General features: G+C 40.0%; 1 protein-coding gene across 22 annotated transcripts in view; it reads left to right on the forward strand.

The window, feature by feature from the left end:
• ST7L (suppression of tumorigenicity 7 like) overlaps positions 1-18956 on the forward strand; it is a 95488-nt gene that overhangs the window by 8183 nt on the left and 68349 nt on the right. For 21 of the 22 annotated variants that reach the window (XR_008512851.1, XM_063718108.1, XM_054529309.2 and 18 more), the window contains 3 exons: positions 1650-1812; positions 11739-11793; positions 14412-14527. Coding sequence is in view for 21 of the 22 variants with exons in the window: in XM_054529309.2 (XP_054385284.1) it covers positions 1650-1812; positions 11739-11793; positions 14412-14527 (334 nt within the window). In the remaining variant the exon portion in view is untranslated. The remainder of the gene's footprint in view (positions 1-1649; positions 1813-11738; positions 11794-14411; positions 14528-18956) is intronic. The other variant, XM_063718133.1, reaches the window with a different exon arrangement.

Below are 18956 nucleotides of genomic sequence, written 5' to 3' on the forward strand. Positions count from 1 at the left end.
AGATACCATTTTGGATTGAGCATAAAACATTAGTGACATGATAGAAAAAATGGTGCACCATGATTTTCTCACACTTTCCTATAAACGTTGTGGCATGTAGTCAGTGGCCACAACATGACTATACTTTTGGCACCTATGTAGCATATTTGTTCTGTTATTTACTGAAGCAAAAAAATAACATTCCTACAGATTTGAAAACGCTGATTTTTTTGTGATGTGTTCTATTCGTGGTCATAGTAAAATAGTTTTCAAAAATATTACAATCTGGCCGGTCGTGGTAGCTTACGCCCACAATCCTAGCACTTTGTGAGGCCAAGAAGGGCAGAGTGCTTAAGCCCAGGAGTTTGAGACCAACCTGGGCAACATGGCAAAACCTTGTCCCTACAAAAAATATAAAAATTAGCTGGGCATGGTGGCACATGCCTGTAGTCCTAGCTACACGGGAGGCTGAGGTGGGATGATCACCTGAGCCCAGGGAGGTCAAGGTTTCAGTGAGCTGTGATCATGCCACTGTACTCCAGCCTGGTGACAGAGTGGGATCCTATCTCAAAAAATTTTAAAAAAAGGAAATAAAAAGATTAAAATCTCTTAGTTGTGGATATGCTTTGTTTATTCTTTAAAGTAATACATGTATCCACTACATTTGGCAGAAGACTAGTCTGTCAGGTGACTTTTTTTTTTTTTTTTTTTTGAGACAGGGTCTCACTCTATTGCCCAGGCTGGAGTGCAGTGGTGGAATCTCAGCTCACTGCAGCCTTGACCTCCTTGGGCTCAAGAGATCCTCCCACTTCAACTTCCTGAGTAGCTGGAACTGCAGGCGTGCACCACCTCACCCAGCTAATATTTTATTTTTATATTTTTCTGTAGAGATGAGGTCTCATTATTTTGTCCAGGCTGGTCTAGAATTCTTGGGCTCAAGCGATTCTTCTTGAGGATCCCTCTTTTGGGACTTCTGGGCCTCCCAAAGTGCTGGAATTACAGACGTGAACCACTGTGTCTGGCCTGGTTTCTCTTTTTATAACAGTGATAAACCATGGAAACAGAAAGAAATTAATATCTTGATTTTTAAATGGTTCAATATGGGAATCAACCTGACTCTTAACCTTTATTAATAATTTTGCCAAATACCAGAGTAGTACTTTTTGCTTCAGAAAGCACTTTCTTATAATTCTTGTTAACCACATTTAGCTGAGGCTCTGAGATGTTAAGAGATTAAGTGACTTGCCCACAGCACACAGCTAATAAATGACTGATTTGGGAGTTAAACATGGGCATGCTGATCCTAGTCTAGTCTGTTCATCCACTATGCTTATTATTTGAAAACTTTATGCTGCAGATAGAATAAAATGACAATGTAACTTAACAGAGTTAAATTACTTATAGATTAAAATGCTTCTTACTGTTTTTTAATGCTTTATTACATATGCCTAGTTTTGCTTAAGCTTGTCTAAATTTTATGACAAAACTATAAAAAAGGTATTTCACTTTTAGGTGACGTGTTGGTGAATCTTGTGTTTGTATGTTTTTTTTCTTTTTGAGAGTACATTTAAAATGCTGAATTGAACAGGACATCTTGAGAGAATGTTTTAATTTGAGCTCATGTATCTGCTGATCAATTCTAAGTGGAGGATATTTTCTGTTTGTCATAGATATTTGAATGGTGGTACTTCCATAAGCATGGCACATCTTTTGTTGAGCAAGTATCTGTAAGCCATTTGCAACCACTGATGGGAGGAACAGAGAGCAGCATTTCAGAACCAGGTTCTCCTTCGAGGAACAGAGAAAGTGAAACCAGCAGACAGAATTTGTCAGGTGACTGCTTTTCTAATGTGTTTTCAGAGCTGTGTATTTAAGATTGAGTTTGGCTCTGGGAGATAGAAAACTCAAAACAGCAGAGTGCTGTAGTGTGCATGTTTGTGTTTCCCCCAAAATTCTAATCACCAATGTGATGTTATGAGGTAGGTTCTTTGGGAGGTGATCAGGTCATGAGGGCACTGCCCTCAGGGATGTGATTAATGCCCTTATGAGAGACCCCAGAGAGCTGCTTGCCACTTCTACCATGGGAGGACACCAGAAGAAGGCGCCATCTATGAACCAGAAAGCAGACCCTCACCAGACACCAAATCTGTTGGTACCTTGGTCATAGACTTCCCAGCCTCTAGAACTGTTAAAAATAAATTTATACTGTTTATAATCTACCCAGTTTGTGATATTTTGTTATAGCAGTCCAAATGGACCAAGACACAGAAATTTGTCTTTCCTGTTAATATAGTTAGTCCATGGCTAGTATGGAAAACAATAATCATCAGATACCCAGACCCCTTCTATTTTGTTAGCCTGCCATCTCCAAATGTAGTTTTTACTTTGTAGTATAAGACTGTTGCTCTTGCTTCAGCCATCATATCCACATTCCAATCAGTAGGAAGGAAAGAAATCCAGGGTAAGGTCACTCCTTCCCTCTACTCCACCCCACAGAAGCCAAGGACTATTCTCAGAAATGTTACATACTATTTCACCTTACTTCCTACTGGTCAGGTCTGTTTCCTATGGCCATTACTAGCTATAAGGAAGGCTAGAAATTTTCATCATTTTCTCAGTGTATATATATATATGCCCAGGAAATCAGGGAATCTTATGACTAATAAAGGAGAGAACAGAAACAGCCATCTCTGCCAAGAGAGAAAAGTAGGAAAAAAAATTTTTTTTCAGTATACTTAAAAAGGCATCAAAGTCTCAGCTCTTCAAGGATGGATATTCCATTGTCATACTTTTATTGTAGACTGTTCCTCTATTTGTATCGAGTAATAGCGAATTTATTTATTTATTTATTTAGAGACAGAATCTTGTCTGTTGCCAGGCTGGAGTGCAGTGGTGCGATCTCAGCTCACCACAACCTCTGCTTCCCAGGTTCAAGTGATTCTCCTGCCTCAGCCTCCCGAGTAGCTGGGACCACAGGCATGCATCACCACGCCTGGCTAATATTTTGTATTTTTAGTAGAGATGGGGTTTCGCCATATTGGCCAGGATGGTCTCAATCTCTTGACCTCATGATCTGCCCACCTTGGCCTCCTAAAGTGCTGGGATTACAGGCATGAGTCACCATACCCAGCATTTTTTTTTTTTTTTTTTTTTTTTTTGAGACGAAGTCTCTGTAGCCCAGGCTAGAATGCAGTGGCGTGATCTCAGCTCACTGCAACCTCCGCCACCTGGGTTCAAGTGATTCTCCTTCCTCAGCCTCCCAAGTAGCTGAAATTACAGGCATGTACCACTGCACCCAGCTAATTTTTGTATTTTTAGTAGAGATGGGGTTTCACCATGTTGGCCAGGCTGGTCTTGAACTCCCAACCTCAGGTGATCTGTCTGCCTTGGCTTCCCAAAGTGCTAGGATTACAGGCATGAGCCACCGAGCCTGGCCAGCTAGAAAGTGAATATTTTTAATGATATATAATTAGGAAAGGAAAATTTACAAAGCCAAATACAATTATTATTATTATTATTATTTTAATAGAGATGAGGTCTCACTATGTTACCCAGGCTGGTCTCGAACTCCTGGGCTCAAGTGATCCTCCCACCTCAGCCTCCCAGATGTTGGGATTACAGGTGTGAGCCACCGCGCCTGGCCAAAATGAATATTTTGGATTATTGTTCCTTTCACTGGGATAGGTAATAACTATATAGTAATAATACAAATAAGTTAATTCCATAATATTCCAAATGTCTCATTTGTTCAATAGCTTAACCACTAGAGTTATGATAGGTTAGTAGAAAAATACTGCCTGAGTGCAACTGGTGGCACTTTTTAGATTTGGTCAAAGTCCCTGAGGAAGCACCATTTAAGTGGAGTCCTGAAGCCTGACTAGGAATAGTGGGGTGGGGTTAGCAGCCATTCAAGAGTACAAGAAGGAATAATGGTCATTTCCTTTCCTCTTCTTTCTTTTTCATAAAATAATTACAGAACCCCTAAGAGTAAGGCATATTAAGATGAATGCGATACAGATCTGTCCTCATGAAGCTCAGCATTCAATATATTAATAATTATAACAATAGCACATGATGTGATTTTATTTTCCATTGTAAGACTGAGTATGCCATTAATAATGAGAGTGAAGATAACCTTAAGAACATTTCATCTTGGTAGAGGATACAGATATAAATAAATTGACAGTAAAAGAGTATGGTTAACTGCTTTTATAGAGTATCTTATATATGATACTCTATAAAGATACATGGTGTCTTATATAAGATACTATGGTGACAGAAAAGAAAGAGTGGTCAGTTATTCTTGGAGGGAGGGCTGCAAAATATTTCACAGAGGAAATACTTGATTGGATCTCAAAGTGAGTTAAGAGCTGGGCACAGTGGCCCAAACCTATAATTCCAGTGCTTTAGGAGGCTGAGGTAAGGGGATCACTTGAGACAAGGAGTTTGAGACCAGCCTGGGCAACATAGCAAGACCCCCATCTCTACAAAAAATAAAAAAATCAGTTGGACACAGTAATACGCACCTGTAGTTCCAGCTACTTGGGAGGCTGAGGCAGGAGGATCACTTGAGCCCAGGAGTTTGAGGCTGCAGTGAGCTATGACTGTGCCACTGTACTCCAGCCTGGGTGACAGAGCAAGACCCTCTCTCCAAGGGGGAAAAAAAATTTTTTTAAGTGAATTAAAACATCCTTTTGTTCAATTTTTTCCTCCCTGGATAACTTCATCTTATTCAATAATATTAGCTACCACAGACATATATGCTGGGGGGAACCAATTTTAAATTTTTACCCCCAGGTTCTCTTTTAAACTCTAGACCTACATTTCTAACTCTTTGCTAGAATTTTCCACCTTTAATGGCCCTAACCACCCTGAACTCCATCCAAAATTAAACTAATTGTCTTCTTCCATAGTTCTTCCTCTATAATTCTAAAATCTTTTAATGGCATCCAATTCCCATTTTAGAAATCTTCGGGTTTTTTTAGTTTATATCATTTATATTTCCCGTTTTCTCCAATCAACCCCAAATTGTATTCCCCCTTAAAAATTATCTTGATTCCATTCTGCCTTCTTTTTTATTTTTCTTAGATGGAGTTTCACTCTTGTTGCCCAGGCTGGAGTGCAATGGCACGATCTTGGCTCACTGCAACCTCCACCTCGCAGGTTCGAGCGATTCTCCTGCTCCAGCCTCCCGAGTAGCTGGGATTACAGGCACCTGCCACCATGCCAGAGTAATTTTTGTATTTTTAGTAGAGGTGGGTTTTCGCCATGTTGGCCAGACTGGTCTCAAACCCCTGACCTCAGATGATTCATCCACCTCGGCCTCCCAAAGTGCTAGGATTACAGGCATGAGCCACCAGGCCCGGCCCGTTCTGTCTTCTTTTCTTTCAACATCCATAGCACCATATCTAGGCCCTTAAACATCTCTTCCCTGGGCTATTGCTATAGTATCCTAAGTGGTTTCCCTTCCTCTTACACTTCCTCTTCTAGTACATACTCTCTCCTTACTAGATAAAAAGAAAAAGTGGTTCTCAAACTTTTTAGACTAAGAAATCCTTTACATTCTTAAAAAATTATCCAGGACCTCAAAGAGCCTTTGTTTAAATGTGGATTATATCCATCAATATTTATCATATTAGAAATTGAAGCAGGAAATTTAAAAATATTTTTGATGGCAGTAAATCCATTACATGTTAACATGTTGTAGACTGAAATGTGTCCCGCAAAATTCACATGTTGAAACTCTAACCTCTAATGTAACTGTATTAGGAGCTAGGATTTTTAGGAGATAATCAAGGTTAAATGAGGGGATCCTAATCTGATAGTATTGATGGCTTTGTAAGAAGAGGAAGAGAGGGATTGCTGTCTCTCTGCCATGCAAAGACACAGTGAGAAGACTGCTCTCTGAAGGCCAGTAGGAGAGCCCTCACCAGAGCCCAACCATTCTAGTACCTTGATCTTGGACTTCCAACCTTCAGATTGTGAGAAAATAAATTTCTGTTGTTAAGCCACTCAGCATATGATACTTTGTTATGGCAACCTGAGCTGACTAACTCAGATTTTGTTACGAAGAAGTGGGGTGCCACTGTAACAAACACCTAAATATGTGGAAGCAGCTTTGGAGCTGAGTAATGAGTTGAGGCTGGAAGAGTTTTGAGGTACAAACTTGAAATATGGATAAGGACAGTTTGGTGAGGTCTCAAGTGGAAATGAGAAACGTGGTTGGGAACTGGAGGAAAGGTGGTCCTTGTATAAAGTGGAAAAGAACTGGCTGAACTGTATTCTAGCATTTTGGGGAGAGTAGAACTTGAAAGCAATGACTTTGGATATTTAGCTGAGGAGATTTCTAAGCAAAGTGGCACAACTTGGTTTCTTCTGACTGCTTATAGTGAAATGTGAAAGGAAAGAGATGAATAGAAGAAGCACTTGTTAAGCAAAAAGGAACCACAACTTGAAGATTTGGAAATTCTCAGCCTATCCATTTTATAAAATACATGAGAAAACTTGTTCTGAAGACAAGAGTAGGGATGTGGTTGAACAACTATATCACGTGTGCACTTCATGGACTTAGTCATCTTAGTAGAAGCCAGGAACAGAGTTGAGTTTATACGAGCAAACACACTACCAGTTTGAACTAAAAGGGACAGGGAAGGTGGGACAGAATGAAGGAAGGCTGTTAGACTTTTTGGATTCTACAGAACCAAACCATAGAGCTGTTCAATTGTGTACATGTACTGACTTCAAAGAAAAGGAAGAATGACCAAACCCAGGACTGCCACTCCCAATACAGGCCCAGAGGGCAAGGCTGTTTCCTCCTTGGTTTCAAAGGGTGAGGCTGCCTTTCCAGTTTCTGGGGCCAGGCCACCCTCACAGAGAACTGCATGGGTGGGGCTGTACCACAGAGCTATGGGGGTGACACTGCCACCCCAGTAGGCCTGGAGGGCAGAGTATCAAGCCAAAAAGAATTCTCAAGCTTTTTCTCTTTTTTTGTTTTTTGAGACGGAGTCTTGCTCTGTTGCCCAGGCTGGAGTGCAGTGGCACGATCTTGACTCACTGAAACCTCTGCCTCCTGGGTTCAAGTGATTCTCCTGCCTCAGCCTCCCGAGTAGCTGGGATTACAGGCGTGCACCACCACCCCTGGCTAACTTTGTATTTTTAGTAGAGACGGGTTTTCTCCATGTTGGTCAGGCTGGTCTGGAACTCCTAACCTCAGGTGATCTGCCTGTCTTGGCCTCCCAAAGTGCTGGGATTACAGGCATGAGCCACCACACCTGGCCTCTTTTTTGTTGTTGTTGTTGAGACGGAGTCTCACTCTGTCGCCCGGGCTGGAGTGCAGGAGCGCAATCTCGGCTCACTGCAACCTCTGCTGCCTGGGTTCAGGTGATTCTCCTGCCTCAGCCTCCCAAGTAGCTGGGATTACGGGCACCTGCCACTGCACGCAGCTAATTTTTTTGTAGTTTTGAGTAGAGATGGGGTTTTACCATCTTGGCCAGGCTGGTCTTGAACTTATCATGTCTTGATCCACCCGCCTTGGTCTCCCAAAGTGCTGGGATTATAGATGTGAGCTACCGCGCCCGGCCTTTTTTTTTTTTTGGAGCCGGAGTTTCACTCTTGCTGCCCAGGCTGGAATGCAATGGCGTGATCTCTGCTCACTGCAACCTCCGCCTCCTGGGTTCAAGTGATTCTCCTGCCTCAGCCTCCCGAGTAGCTGGGATTACAGTCATGCACCACCACACCCAGCTATTTTTTTTGTATTTTAGTAGAGATAGGGTTTCACCATGTTGGCCAGGCTGATCTTGAACACCTGACCTCAGGTGATCCACCCACCTTGGCCTCCCAAAGTGCTAGGATTACAGGCATGAGCCACCACGCCCAGCCCTTTTTTTTTTTTTTTTTTTTAAGAGAGACAAGGCCTCACTATGTTGCCCAGGCTGGGGTCTTGAACTACTGGGCTCAAGTGATCCTCCTGCCTCAGCCTCCTGAGTAGCTGGGATTACAGGCATGTGCCACTGTGCCTGGCATTCAAGCTTTAAGATGTAATGGAATTTGCCTTGCTAGGTTTTGGACTTGGTAACCATTACCCCTTTCTTTCCTTTTGATTTTTTTCATTTGAGAATGGGGATGTCTATCCTATGTCTGCCCACCATCATACAGTATATTGGGAGCACATAACTTGTCTGGTTCCATAGGTTCACTTCTGGAGAGGAATTGAGTCTAAGAATGAATTTACCTTGAGCCTTCCCTATGTCTGATTCAGATAATATTTGGATGAAACTTTGGCCTTTAGATTTTAGAATTGATGCTGGAATGAGTTAAGACTTTTGGGGGAGAATTGATGTATTTTTATTTATTTATTTTGTCTTGAAGTCTCACTCTGTTGCCTAGGCTAAAGTACAGTGGCACCATTTCGGCTCACTGTAACCTCCGCCTTCCAAGTTCAAGCAATTCTTGTGCCTCAGCCTCCCTGGTAGCTGGGATTACAAGCATGCGCCACCATACCTAGCTAATTTTTTGTATTTTTAGTAGAGACAGCATTTGACTGTGTTGACTAGGCTGGTCTCAAACTCATGACCTCAAGTGATCGGCACTTTGGCCTCCCATAGTGCTGGGATTACAGGCGTGAGCCACTGTGCCCAGCCGAATTAATGTATTGTATGTGAAAGAAAGACATGAATTTTGGGGGGCCAGGACCAGAATGCTGGAGACTGGATTGTGTTCCCCAAAATTCATATTTGAACCCCTAATTCCCCATATGACTATTGAAAATAGGGCTTCAGGTGGTAATTAAGATAAAATATGAGTGGAAACCTGATCTGATAAGACAGGAAGGCCTTATAATAATGAGATACCAGAGCTCTCTCTTCCTTGTGAGAACACAGCAAGAACTCAGTTTCACCAGAACTCAGCCGTGCTGGTACCCTGCAGGTACCTCGATCTCAGACTTCTAGCCTCCAGAATTGTGAGAAAATAAATTTCTGTTAAGCCACACAGTCAATGATATTTTGTTATGGCAGCCTGAGCTAATACACACATTGTGAAAAACGTATTTCCCACAACAAGAAAAAATTCAGTTAATAGAAGATAGCTTATTCTCCATTGTCTATTGTGAAATGGTGTTTGATTGAAGTGTATGAAGAAAACCTGGCTTCACACAGATGTGTAATTGGAAAGGGGAGGAGTATTTTAATAATCTTCTCAGAAAATTGTGGATACCTTTTTTTGATACTACACTAAAACTTTCTATGAGTACTTTTCTGAAAGTTTAGTTGCAGTATAAAATCTGAACTTTGCATGCTCTGTTATGTGAAAATCTATTGGTATATCTTAACATTTTGAATGGATCTTTTACCTATGCATAATTTTATATCATACATTGGTTGTTTGGAAAATACTTGTTCACTGAGTTATGCATATCATATCCATATCATGATCCATTTTATTGCATAATATGAAAAAACTCATTTGTTAATATCACCACCATTCTCACAGAAAAGTCTTTATTGTGAAATATGCCAGGCTCACAGTAGCAGACATACATTTTTAAAAATTTCAGTATGTACTTGAAAGCTCAAATTTCATCACTGGCAGCAAATACTTTCATTTTCTTCCTTGCTCTTGACAGACTCAGTTCATTTTTAAGAAAATATCTGCCAGGGGCCGGGCGCAGTGGCTCACGCCTGTAATCCCAGCAGTTTGGGAGGCCGAGACGGGCGGATCACGAGGTCAGCAGATTGAGACCATCCTGGCTAAGACCGCGAAACCCCGTCTCTACTAAAACTACAAAAAAATTAGCCGGGCGTGGTGGTGGGCGGGCCTGTAGTCCCAGCTACTCGGGAGGCTGAGGCAGGAGAATGGCGTGAACCTGGGAGGCGGAGCTTGCAGTGAGCCGAGGTCGTGCCACTGCACTCCAGCCTGGGCAAAAATATCTGCCAGGTACCCATCTAAATAACCGTAAGTTTGTGTGTGGCTCTTTCAAGTAAAAGTGGTGTTTCATTACAAAAGGGGCCAGTTCTCACAAACAATTGCTTTACTAGAGACATCCATCATACCTGCTATAATGTTTAAAAGAAATTTGCCTTATTTTTACTGTAAGGATGTGGAAGTGAAGAATCCAATGACTTCTAGTACAGTTTGGTGTCATTGTCTTGACTCATGCTAATGTACTAGCAGTTTTACCTATCATTGACTTTTCATCACCCGTTCAATTTGGCAGGACAAGTAAGACAAGTGAGGCAGGTGCCTGACGTACAAAATTTAAGGACACCCTTACTCTCAGGGTCATGCAACTGAGTTCAAGTAAACATTTAAAAAGGCAAATAATGTCTTAGAATTTATTTTGAAGAATTGTTACTTTGCAGTTCCATGAATCATACTTTGAGAACTGCTGATCTAAACAAAGATCTGATATTTGTTATTTTTCTGCTTATAAACCTTTGATGACCAAGGATAATATCTAAACTCTTTACTGTAGTACATACGGTCCTTCATCAATTTCTTCCAGTCTATTTTCTTTTCTTTTTGAGATGGAGTTTCGCTCTTGTCGCCCAGGCTGGAATGCAATGGTGCGATCTCCGTCCACTGCAACCTCTGCCTCCCAGGTTTAAGCAATTCTTCTGTCTCAATCTCAGCCTCCTGAGTACCTGGGATTATAGGCACACACCACCATGCCCAGCTAATTTTGTATTTTTAGTAGAGATGGAGTTTTATTATGTTGGCTAGGCTGGTCTTGAACTACTGACCTCAGGTGATCTGCCCACCTTGGCCTCCCAAAGTGCTGGGATTACAGACGTGAGCCACCATGCCCGGCCTCTTCCAGTCTATTTTCTAACCCCATTTACAGTTCTCCCTCACACTCCTTACCATGTACTCTAGCCTAACCATGCTGTATGGTTTTATGACACTTCCTCTGCTTCAGATGTTCTTCATTTTGCAAACTTACTCTCATTTTTTACAGTGATTCAACGTCAGTTCAAATGTCACCCCCTTTCTAAAGCCTTCCCTGATTTCCCCAGAACAAATTTAATCACTTCTTTTTTTTCCTCTTAGAACAAAACGTGTCTGGCCGGGCGCAGTGGCTCACACCTGTAATCCCAGCACTTTGGGAGGCCAAGGCGGGTGGATCATGAGGTCAGGAGATTGAGACCATCTTGACTAACATGGTGAAACCCTGTCTCTACTAAAAATACAAAAAATTAGCCAGGTGTGGTAGCAGGTGCCTGTCGTCTCAGCTACTCGGGAGGCTGAGGCAGGAGAATGGCGTGAACCCGGGAGGTGGAGCTTGCAGTGAGCCGAGATTGCACCACTGTACTCCAGCCTGGATGACAGAGTGAGACTCTGTCTCAAAAAAAAAAAAAGAAAAAAACATGTCTGTTATTACAGAGTTCAGGCCATTTACCTGACTATTCTCATACTATATTTAATTCAGTTAAGCAAGTCAGTTCCAGATGCTGTGCTTGGTTCTAGGAATAGAAAAATGAGCGAAGTTTTAAAACTTCATATTTTAAAGGGGAAACAAAACCAAGCAGATAATCACATTGTAATATGGTAAGTGCTATAACTGAATTATGAACCAAATGCTATGGAGACAGAAATAAGGAAATGACTAGATTTAATTCTGTTTTTTGAAAGCATGCTTTATTCATCTTTGTACCGTCTGTGGCTAGCACTATGCTTAGCCTACGGTGGGTAGACAATAGATATTGGTTAAATGAAGATTTTAAAGTGTTTCTTTTTCCCCCTTTTTCTCCCTTGTTTTTCAGAATGTAAGGTATGGAGAAACCCTCTAAATCTTTTCAGAGGAGCAGAATATAGGAGGTATTACATTTTTCTTTCAGTATAAGTAGGGCATTGGTTTTAGAGTAAAGGTATTTACAAAATCATTTGTCTTTATAAATATATAAGTAGGGCATTGGTTTTAGAGTAAAGGTATTTACAAAATCATTTGTCTTTATAAATATATCACAGCTCTTCTAGTAGGAGATACTGGTCTATAATAAAGTAAAATGATTAGTCCACAGTTTATTTGGCAGCATCTTCACTGTGTTTACTTTTTTTTTTAATTAAAATTTTTTAGAGATAGAGCCTTGCTCTGTCACTCAGGCTGGAGTGCAGTAGCACAATCATAGCTGCAGCTTCGAGCTCCTGGGCTCAAGCACTTCTCCTGCCTCAGCCTCCCAAGTAGCTGGGACTACAGGCACATGCCACCACATCCAGCTAATTTTTTTTTTTTAAGTGAAAGCCAGTTTATTAAGAAAGTAAAGGAATAAAAGAATCGCTACGCCATAGGCAGAGACCACATCCAGCTAATTTTTTAAAATTTTTGGTAGAGGCTGGGTGCGGTGGCTCACACCTGTAATCCCAGCACTTTGGGAGGCCAAGGTGGGCGGATCACTTGAGGTCAGGAGTTCAAGACCAGCCTGGCCAACATGGTGAAACCCCGTCTCTAGTAAAACAAAAATTAGCTGGGCGTGGAGGAAGACACCTGTAATCCCAGCTACTTGGGAGGCTGAGGCAGGAGAATCACTTGAACCCAGGAGGCAACGGTTGCAGTGAGCTGAGATGACGCCATTGCACTCCAGCCCAGGCGACAAGAGCAAAACTCTATCTCAAAAAAAAAAATTTTTGGTAGAGAGGGGTCTTGCTATGTTGGCAAGGTTGGTCCCAAACTTCTGGGCCCAAGTAATACTCCTGCCTTGGCCTTCCAAATCACTGGAATTACAGGCATGAGCCACCACACATAGTCTGTGTTTAATTTGATAATCATAAGAAACATTGCATCAAACCATATGTTTGTGATACATATAAGTATATATTAGGCCCCTGGTTTATAACACATATAAGTATTTGTGATACGTATAAGTATACATTGTATACATTTAAGTATGTATTAGGCCCCTGGTTTATAAAAAGCCTTTTTCAAAGAATTTGTGACATTAAGAAAAAATTACCAGTGTCAGCATATTCCTGTGCATGAGTGCGAAATTTCAAAATTTGAGGATGCATTAGAAAATATCACTCTGAATGTAAATTGTGCAACAGTAGAGGGACTATATTTTTATATTGACTTCATATTGCTGCTTCCTATTTTCACTACTGTGTCCATTTCTCTTCTGGTTTTTAACTCTAAATGAGAAAACATCTTTTGAAACTTATGAGCAAAGATACTTTAGTTTTATTTTGAGGAGTGCTGTGTTTTACCTAGAAGTAGAATGGGGCATGTTATTTAACTTATTGAATAAGAAACATTATGTTTGTACCATGTACAGGCACTGTGCAAAATGATGGAGATACAAAAATGACTAAGCAATAACTCCTGTGCTTAAAGACGTGATAGTGTAAGATAGTGACATCCTGTGAAGTGAAAGCTAGGCTTTTATGAAAGGTGCCATTAGCCTGTGTTAAGGGATACCTGTAAGAAACAGGTCCTTGAATCTCTTACTGTGTTTAATCAAAGTTTGAGACTATTTGTTGTATTATACAGTATCCATTTCCTGAAGATCTTAAAAAGAAGTGTGTGTGTGTGTGTGTGTGTGTGTGTATACACATACATCCACATATATATATATATTTTTGTTTGTTTGTTTGTTTGTTTTTGAGGCTGAGTCTCTCTCTGTCACCCAGGCTGGAGTGCAGTGGTATGATCTTGGTTCACTACAATCTCCTCCTCCTGGGTTCAAGTGATCCTCTTGCCTCAGCCTCCCAAAGTGCCAAGGATTAAGGCATGCGTGAGCCACTGTGCCTGGCCTAGGATAAATTTATTAGTATCAGGAATCCTTATGCTTCTTTTGAATGATTATTTTCTCTTAATGTAAAAGTATAACTTTTGGGTATACATTTCATGTGTTAGCTCCATTCCAGGCTTCATTTTGTGTCTCAATTCCCAATCCTTAATTTTTGTTTTACTGAGTCTTTTTTTTTTTTTTTTTTCAGTTAAAAAATAGAGATAAGATCTCACTATATTGCTCAAGCTGGTCTTGAGCTCTTGGGCTCAAGTGATCCTTCAGCTTCAGCCTCCCCAGTAGCTGGGATTACAGGTGCAAGCCACTGCACCTGGCTGAATTTTTTTTTTTTTTCTGGTAAAGACAGGGCTCACTGGCTCACTATGTTGCCCAGGCTGGTCTCAAACTCCAGGTCTCAAGTGATTCACCAGCCTCAGCCTCCCAAAGCGCTGAGATTACAGGCATGAGCCATGGCACCCGGCCCAATTCAATTTTCAAAAGCAGTTGTTTATTGAATATTATTTTTCTATTTGGTCTTTGATGTTTTATTATCATACTCTGAGTAGTTTGTGAGGTTATCTTTTGTTTTACTGATTGTAAGATTTTAAAACATCCAAATGTGTAGCAGTATATTTTTGAATTTAAGTAGTGTCTGTTATAGCAGATAGATGCTCTCTCATGTTCAATTTAAATTGTTTTTGTGTTTTGGTAAAGATACACTTGGGTGACTGGTAAAGAGCCACTTACATACTATGACATGAACCTGTCAGCTCAGGACCATCAGACCTTTTTCACCTGTGACACAGATTTTTTACGTCCTTCAGACACAGGTATGTATCATATCTGTTCATAGTATAAACAGTGATCATGAAGACTATCTTAAAAGTTCTTTAGAGTTATTTATTATAATATACAGAGTTATTTAGTTATTTGGCTTGGAGTTGTTTATATTATTGATAAGAAACTCAGATTAAATTATGACTATAAGTCAGATTAAATTATGACTATAAATTATGACTATTAAATTATGATACACTGCTGTTCCTTATAAAGAATTTAAAATATTTCATATTTCTTTTACTACTTCAAAAACCTTTCAGATCAAATACGGCAACTACTTTTCCAGAAAACAGTGTACCCCATTTCTGTCTGGGAAATGAACACCTGCAATTATACATAAAATAAAAGAACAGGTCAATGTATAAACATTGGAGAATGGCATGTACAGAAAACTGGAGTATATTTTGTTTTAGTCGTGAGTTAGAGATACATATAAAGTGGCAGAAGATCATAGAAATTTCTGTGTTTAGTTTTCTCTAAGTGCTTATCTATAGAAGAGAGTATTGAGACTCTTAATTGTATGGCTTAAAGACAGGGCTGATTGATTGATTGATTTCACTCTGTTGTCCAGGCTGGAGTGCAGTGGTGCAATCATAGCTCCAAGTAACCTCAAAGTCATTACAAAACATTAGGATTGTAGGCATGAGCCACTGTGCCCTGGTCTGGGATCTTTATCACAATTTTTCTTCTGCTTTGAATGCACTCACCCACCTTATCTATCTGATGAGTTACTTTTTATCCTTCATTATCCAAATTAAAAGTCACATTTTCCAGAAAGCCCTCTCTGGGACTCCTTATCACAGAATTAAACATTTTGTTTTCTGCAATTCTATACTACTTAGTCTAAACCTCTATGAAGTAACTTTAGTTAATTTATTCAGCCACAAACATTTATTTGTTAATGTTATTATATTGCTTTCATGTTTGTCTTTGCTACTAGGGTATGAACTTTTGGACAGCAGGGACTATATTCTCTTCATCTTTGAATCTCTATTATCCAGCACATTGCCTGGCATAATGTAAATATTAATATTTATTCTTTGAGGAAAGTATGAATGGGCTGAGTGCGGTGGCTCACGCCTGTAATCCCAGCACTTTGGGAGGCCGAGGTGGATGGATCACCTGAGGTCAGGAGTTCAAGACCAGCCTGGTCAACATGGTAAAACCCCATCTCTACAAAAATATAAAAATTAGCTGGGCATGGTGGCAGGTGCCTGTAATCCCAGCTACTCAGGAGGCTGAGGTGGGAGAATCACTTGAATTCCAGAGGTGGAGTTTGCCATGAGCTGAGATTGGGCCATTGCACTCTAGCGTAGGTGACAGAGTGAGACTCCATCTCAAAAAAAAAAAAAAAAGTATGACTGAATGAATGGCCTAGATGTCACAGATGTCTTAAGCAATTTCACTAATAATAGCTAATACTTGTCTAAGCTTACTATGTGCCAGGCACTGTTCTGAGCAATTTATAGAAATTTAATCTTCCCAGTCACTTGATGAGATAGGTAGTATTATCAGCCCCATTTTAACAATAAAGAAACCGAAGCAAAGGGGGATCAAGTAATATGCCTTGAGTCACACAGTTAATAATGATAAAACCATGTTTCAAACTCAAGACTGACTGTTAACCACTACACTATTACTGCTTCTACCCACCACAAAATCATTGAAGGGTCTGAAAAATAGCCAGTTTCCTGCATTAAAATGAGTTCATAGTGATTTATCTTTGCTAGATTAAACACGTTAAGAGTGGATGATAGGAAACCCATGAATCTTTGGTATGATTACATAAAATGGTTTAATTGCAATAAAGGAATAAAGAGAATTGATCTATGTTTATATGCTTAACGTTTATATTAACGGCAAAAGGATAGGTGTTGGGGAAATAACAGCAGTACAGTATCAGTACTGTATGTTAACTTTAAGAGTTGAGTGACTCTGGAAGTTAGGTCTCACCATCCTTTCTCTCACAGCCCCTCTCACAGAGTGACACTGAATTGCAAACATCAGCAGGCTTTTAAAATAGCAATCATGGCTATCTACTGAAGTTGTGGTATTAAAACATTTTTATTTGAATATCTCCCAAAAGAATTTTGAAAAAGAATGTGTCCCTTCACGCATTTTTAAGTTGACATCATAAGGTTAAATAATCATAGAGAATGTAATTTTTGACATATTGCAAAATACAGACATTTAAAAATAATAGTATACCCTATATTTCAACCTGTGTTATGAAATCAAATGATTTAATACCCACTACAACCCATTGAAAAATACATAAATAGGCCAAGGACAGTGGCTTATGCCTGTAATCCCAGCACTTTGAGAGGCCAAGATAGGAGCATCCCATGAGTCTAGGAGTTTGTCAGCCTGGGCAACACAGTAAGACCCCATCCCTACAAAAAAAGTTTAAAATTCATCAGGTGTGGTGGTACACGCCTGTAGTCCCAGCTACTCGAGAGGCTGAGGTGGGTGGATCTCTTGAGCCTAGAAGGTCAGGGCTGCAGTGAGCTACGATGGCACTGCTGCACTACAGCCTGAGGGACAGAGACCCTATATCTAAAAAAACAACCAAGCAAATAAAACAATATGTAAATAAATGCTCTTTTTTTTTTTTTTTGAGACCAAGTTTTGCTTTTGTTGCCCAGGCTGGAGTGCAGTGGCGCAATCTCGGCTCACCACAACTTCCACCTCCTGAGTTCAAGCGATTCTCCTGCCTCAGCCTCCTGAGTAGCTGGGATTACAGGCATGCACCACCATGCCCGGCTAATTTTGTATTTTTAGTAGAGACAGGGTTTCTCCATGTTGGTCAGGATGGTCTCGAGCTCCCAACCTCAGGTGATCCTTCCGCCCCTCCTTGGTCTTCCAAAGTGCTGGGATTACAGGCGTGAGCCACCACGCCCAGCTTACCAAATGCTCTTTAACAGTAGTAAATGTTGTCTTTTTTCTTCTTTAACACATATCTGTTTTGCATCCCTATATAATTTTATTATCATTATTTCATGCTGTAGAGTCTGGTATCACACTTCCATCCTTTTCCACAATAAAACATTCTAATGTAATTTTTAAAAATTTGAATTGCATTTGACTATAAGGTTCTAAGTGTTACGACGTGCTTTAATTATATTTTTGTCAAATCCTTAGAGCTACATATTTAGCTCTTTAAACTTTGTGGAAAGTTCTGTATATAATCTAATTGACTGGGTGAGTTCTCATTGTCAGTTCTATCAACCAAATCATATTTACTTTCTGACAGAGCAGTCTGACTTCATTTTTCAATTTAAATAAACATATTAACATGCCTCCCCATGACAACCATCTGTCTTCTGAATTCAGATTCTAAGATAGAAAGATAGTTGTGTCTTGGAACTTTGCCTAGAACTTACCACTTGGCCAAAATAAGGCTTCGCTACCTTTATTACTCCTTGCTAATGCCTGCTTTGCCTTGATGTGAGGGGACCTTCCCCTAGGAGCAATCCATTCTTTGATAGTAAGTAGGGAGGGGTGCTAATAGAACTGTTAAAAATTGTTATCATTCCCTTCTTCATTCTGTAATATACTTGAATACAGGGCCAGAATACTTTCTTTCCAATGCCAAGCTTCACTGTTTAATAAATAAAAGGCAGGAATACTATTATAGGATGCCTTGATTAAACATGGTTGCCCGCAACCCAAACTTTGAATTGTCCCTTTGGCACCTGGAGATTTTTCCACTATAGGGCAGTACACCTTGTAAGATTCAGGATGAGTAAGAAGTAAGCCTTTTTTTTTTTTTTTTTTTTTTTTTGTAAAATAAGAGAAAGGAACATATCTTTGCGGTGAGCGGGTATAGGAATTGTGGTTAGGTAGGATAGGGAAACCAGAGAAACATTCTTTGGTAGATCAGTTATAGGAAAGAGTGATAAAGTTGAAGCTTTAGAAGTTGATTTTCTTAAAACCATGTATCCCATTTTGGTCCTTGCAAAGTTTTATGTACTTCTCTAGAGGTGTGTCTAACCCCAGCTAAAGGTTGAACTCAAGGAGGACTGAATGATCTTCAGAAATGGGCTGTTGATTCCATATTGATCTTTTCAGACCCTCACATAAAGGTCATGATTTATGATTTATATCAGTAGTTTTATTTTCAAAAATACAAATGTGTATTTTTGTGATGTGGCAAATTTCTCTTGACTTACTGTCATCAGTAATAACTAAATTAGATTTTGTTCTTATTCTATTAATTTATCTAGAGCAGAGAACAAACATATCCAGAAGGGCCCAGCATTGTTTTTTGGATTTTTTTCTTCAGCATTTAAAAATCAGGAGATTTTACATTAAAATCTGAATTTATCCCTTTTGAAGGTTGAAAGATAGGGCAAAATTGAACTTGAATTTACACTTGGCAGTAATAAGATGGAACTGAGTTGTGGTTCTCCCTTTGAG

This window comes from Pongo abelii, chromosome 1 (genome assembly GCF_028885655.2).
Source record: "Pongo abelii isolate AG06213 chromosome 1, NHGRI_mPonAbe1-v2.0_pri, whole genome shotgun sequence".
Taxonomy (NCBI): domain Eukaryota; kingdom Metazoa; phylum Chordata; class Mammalia; order Primates; family Hominidae; genus Pongo; species Pongo abelii.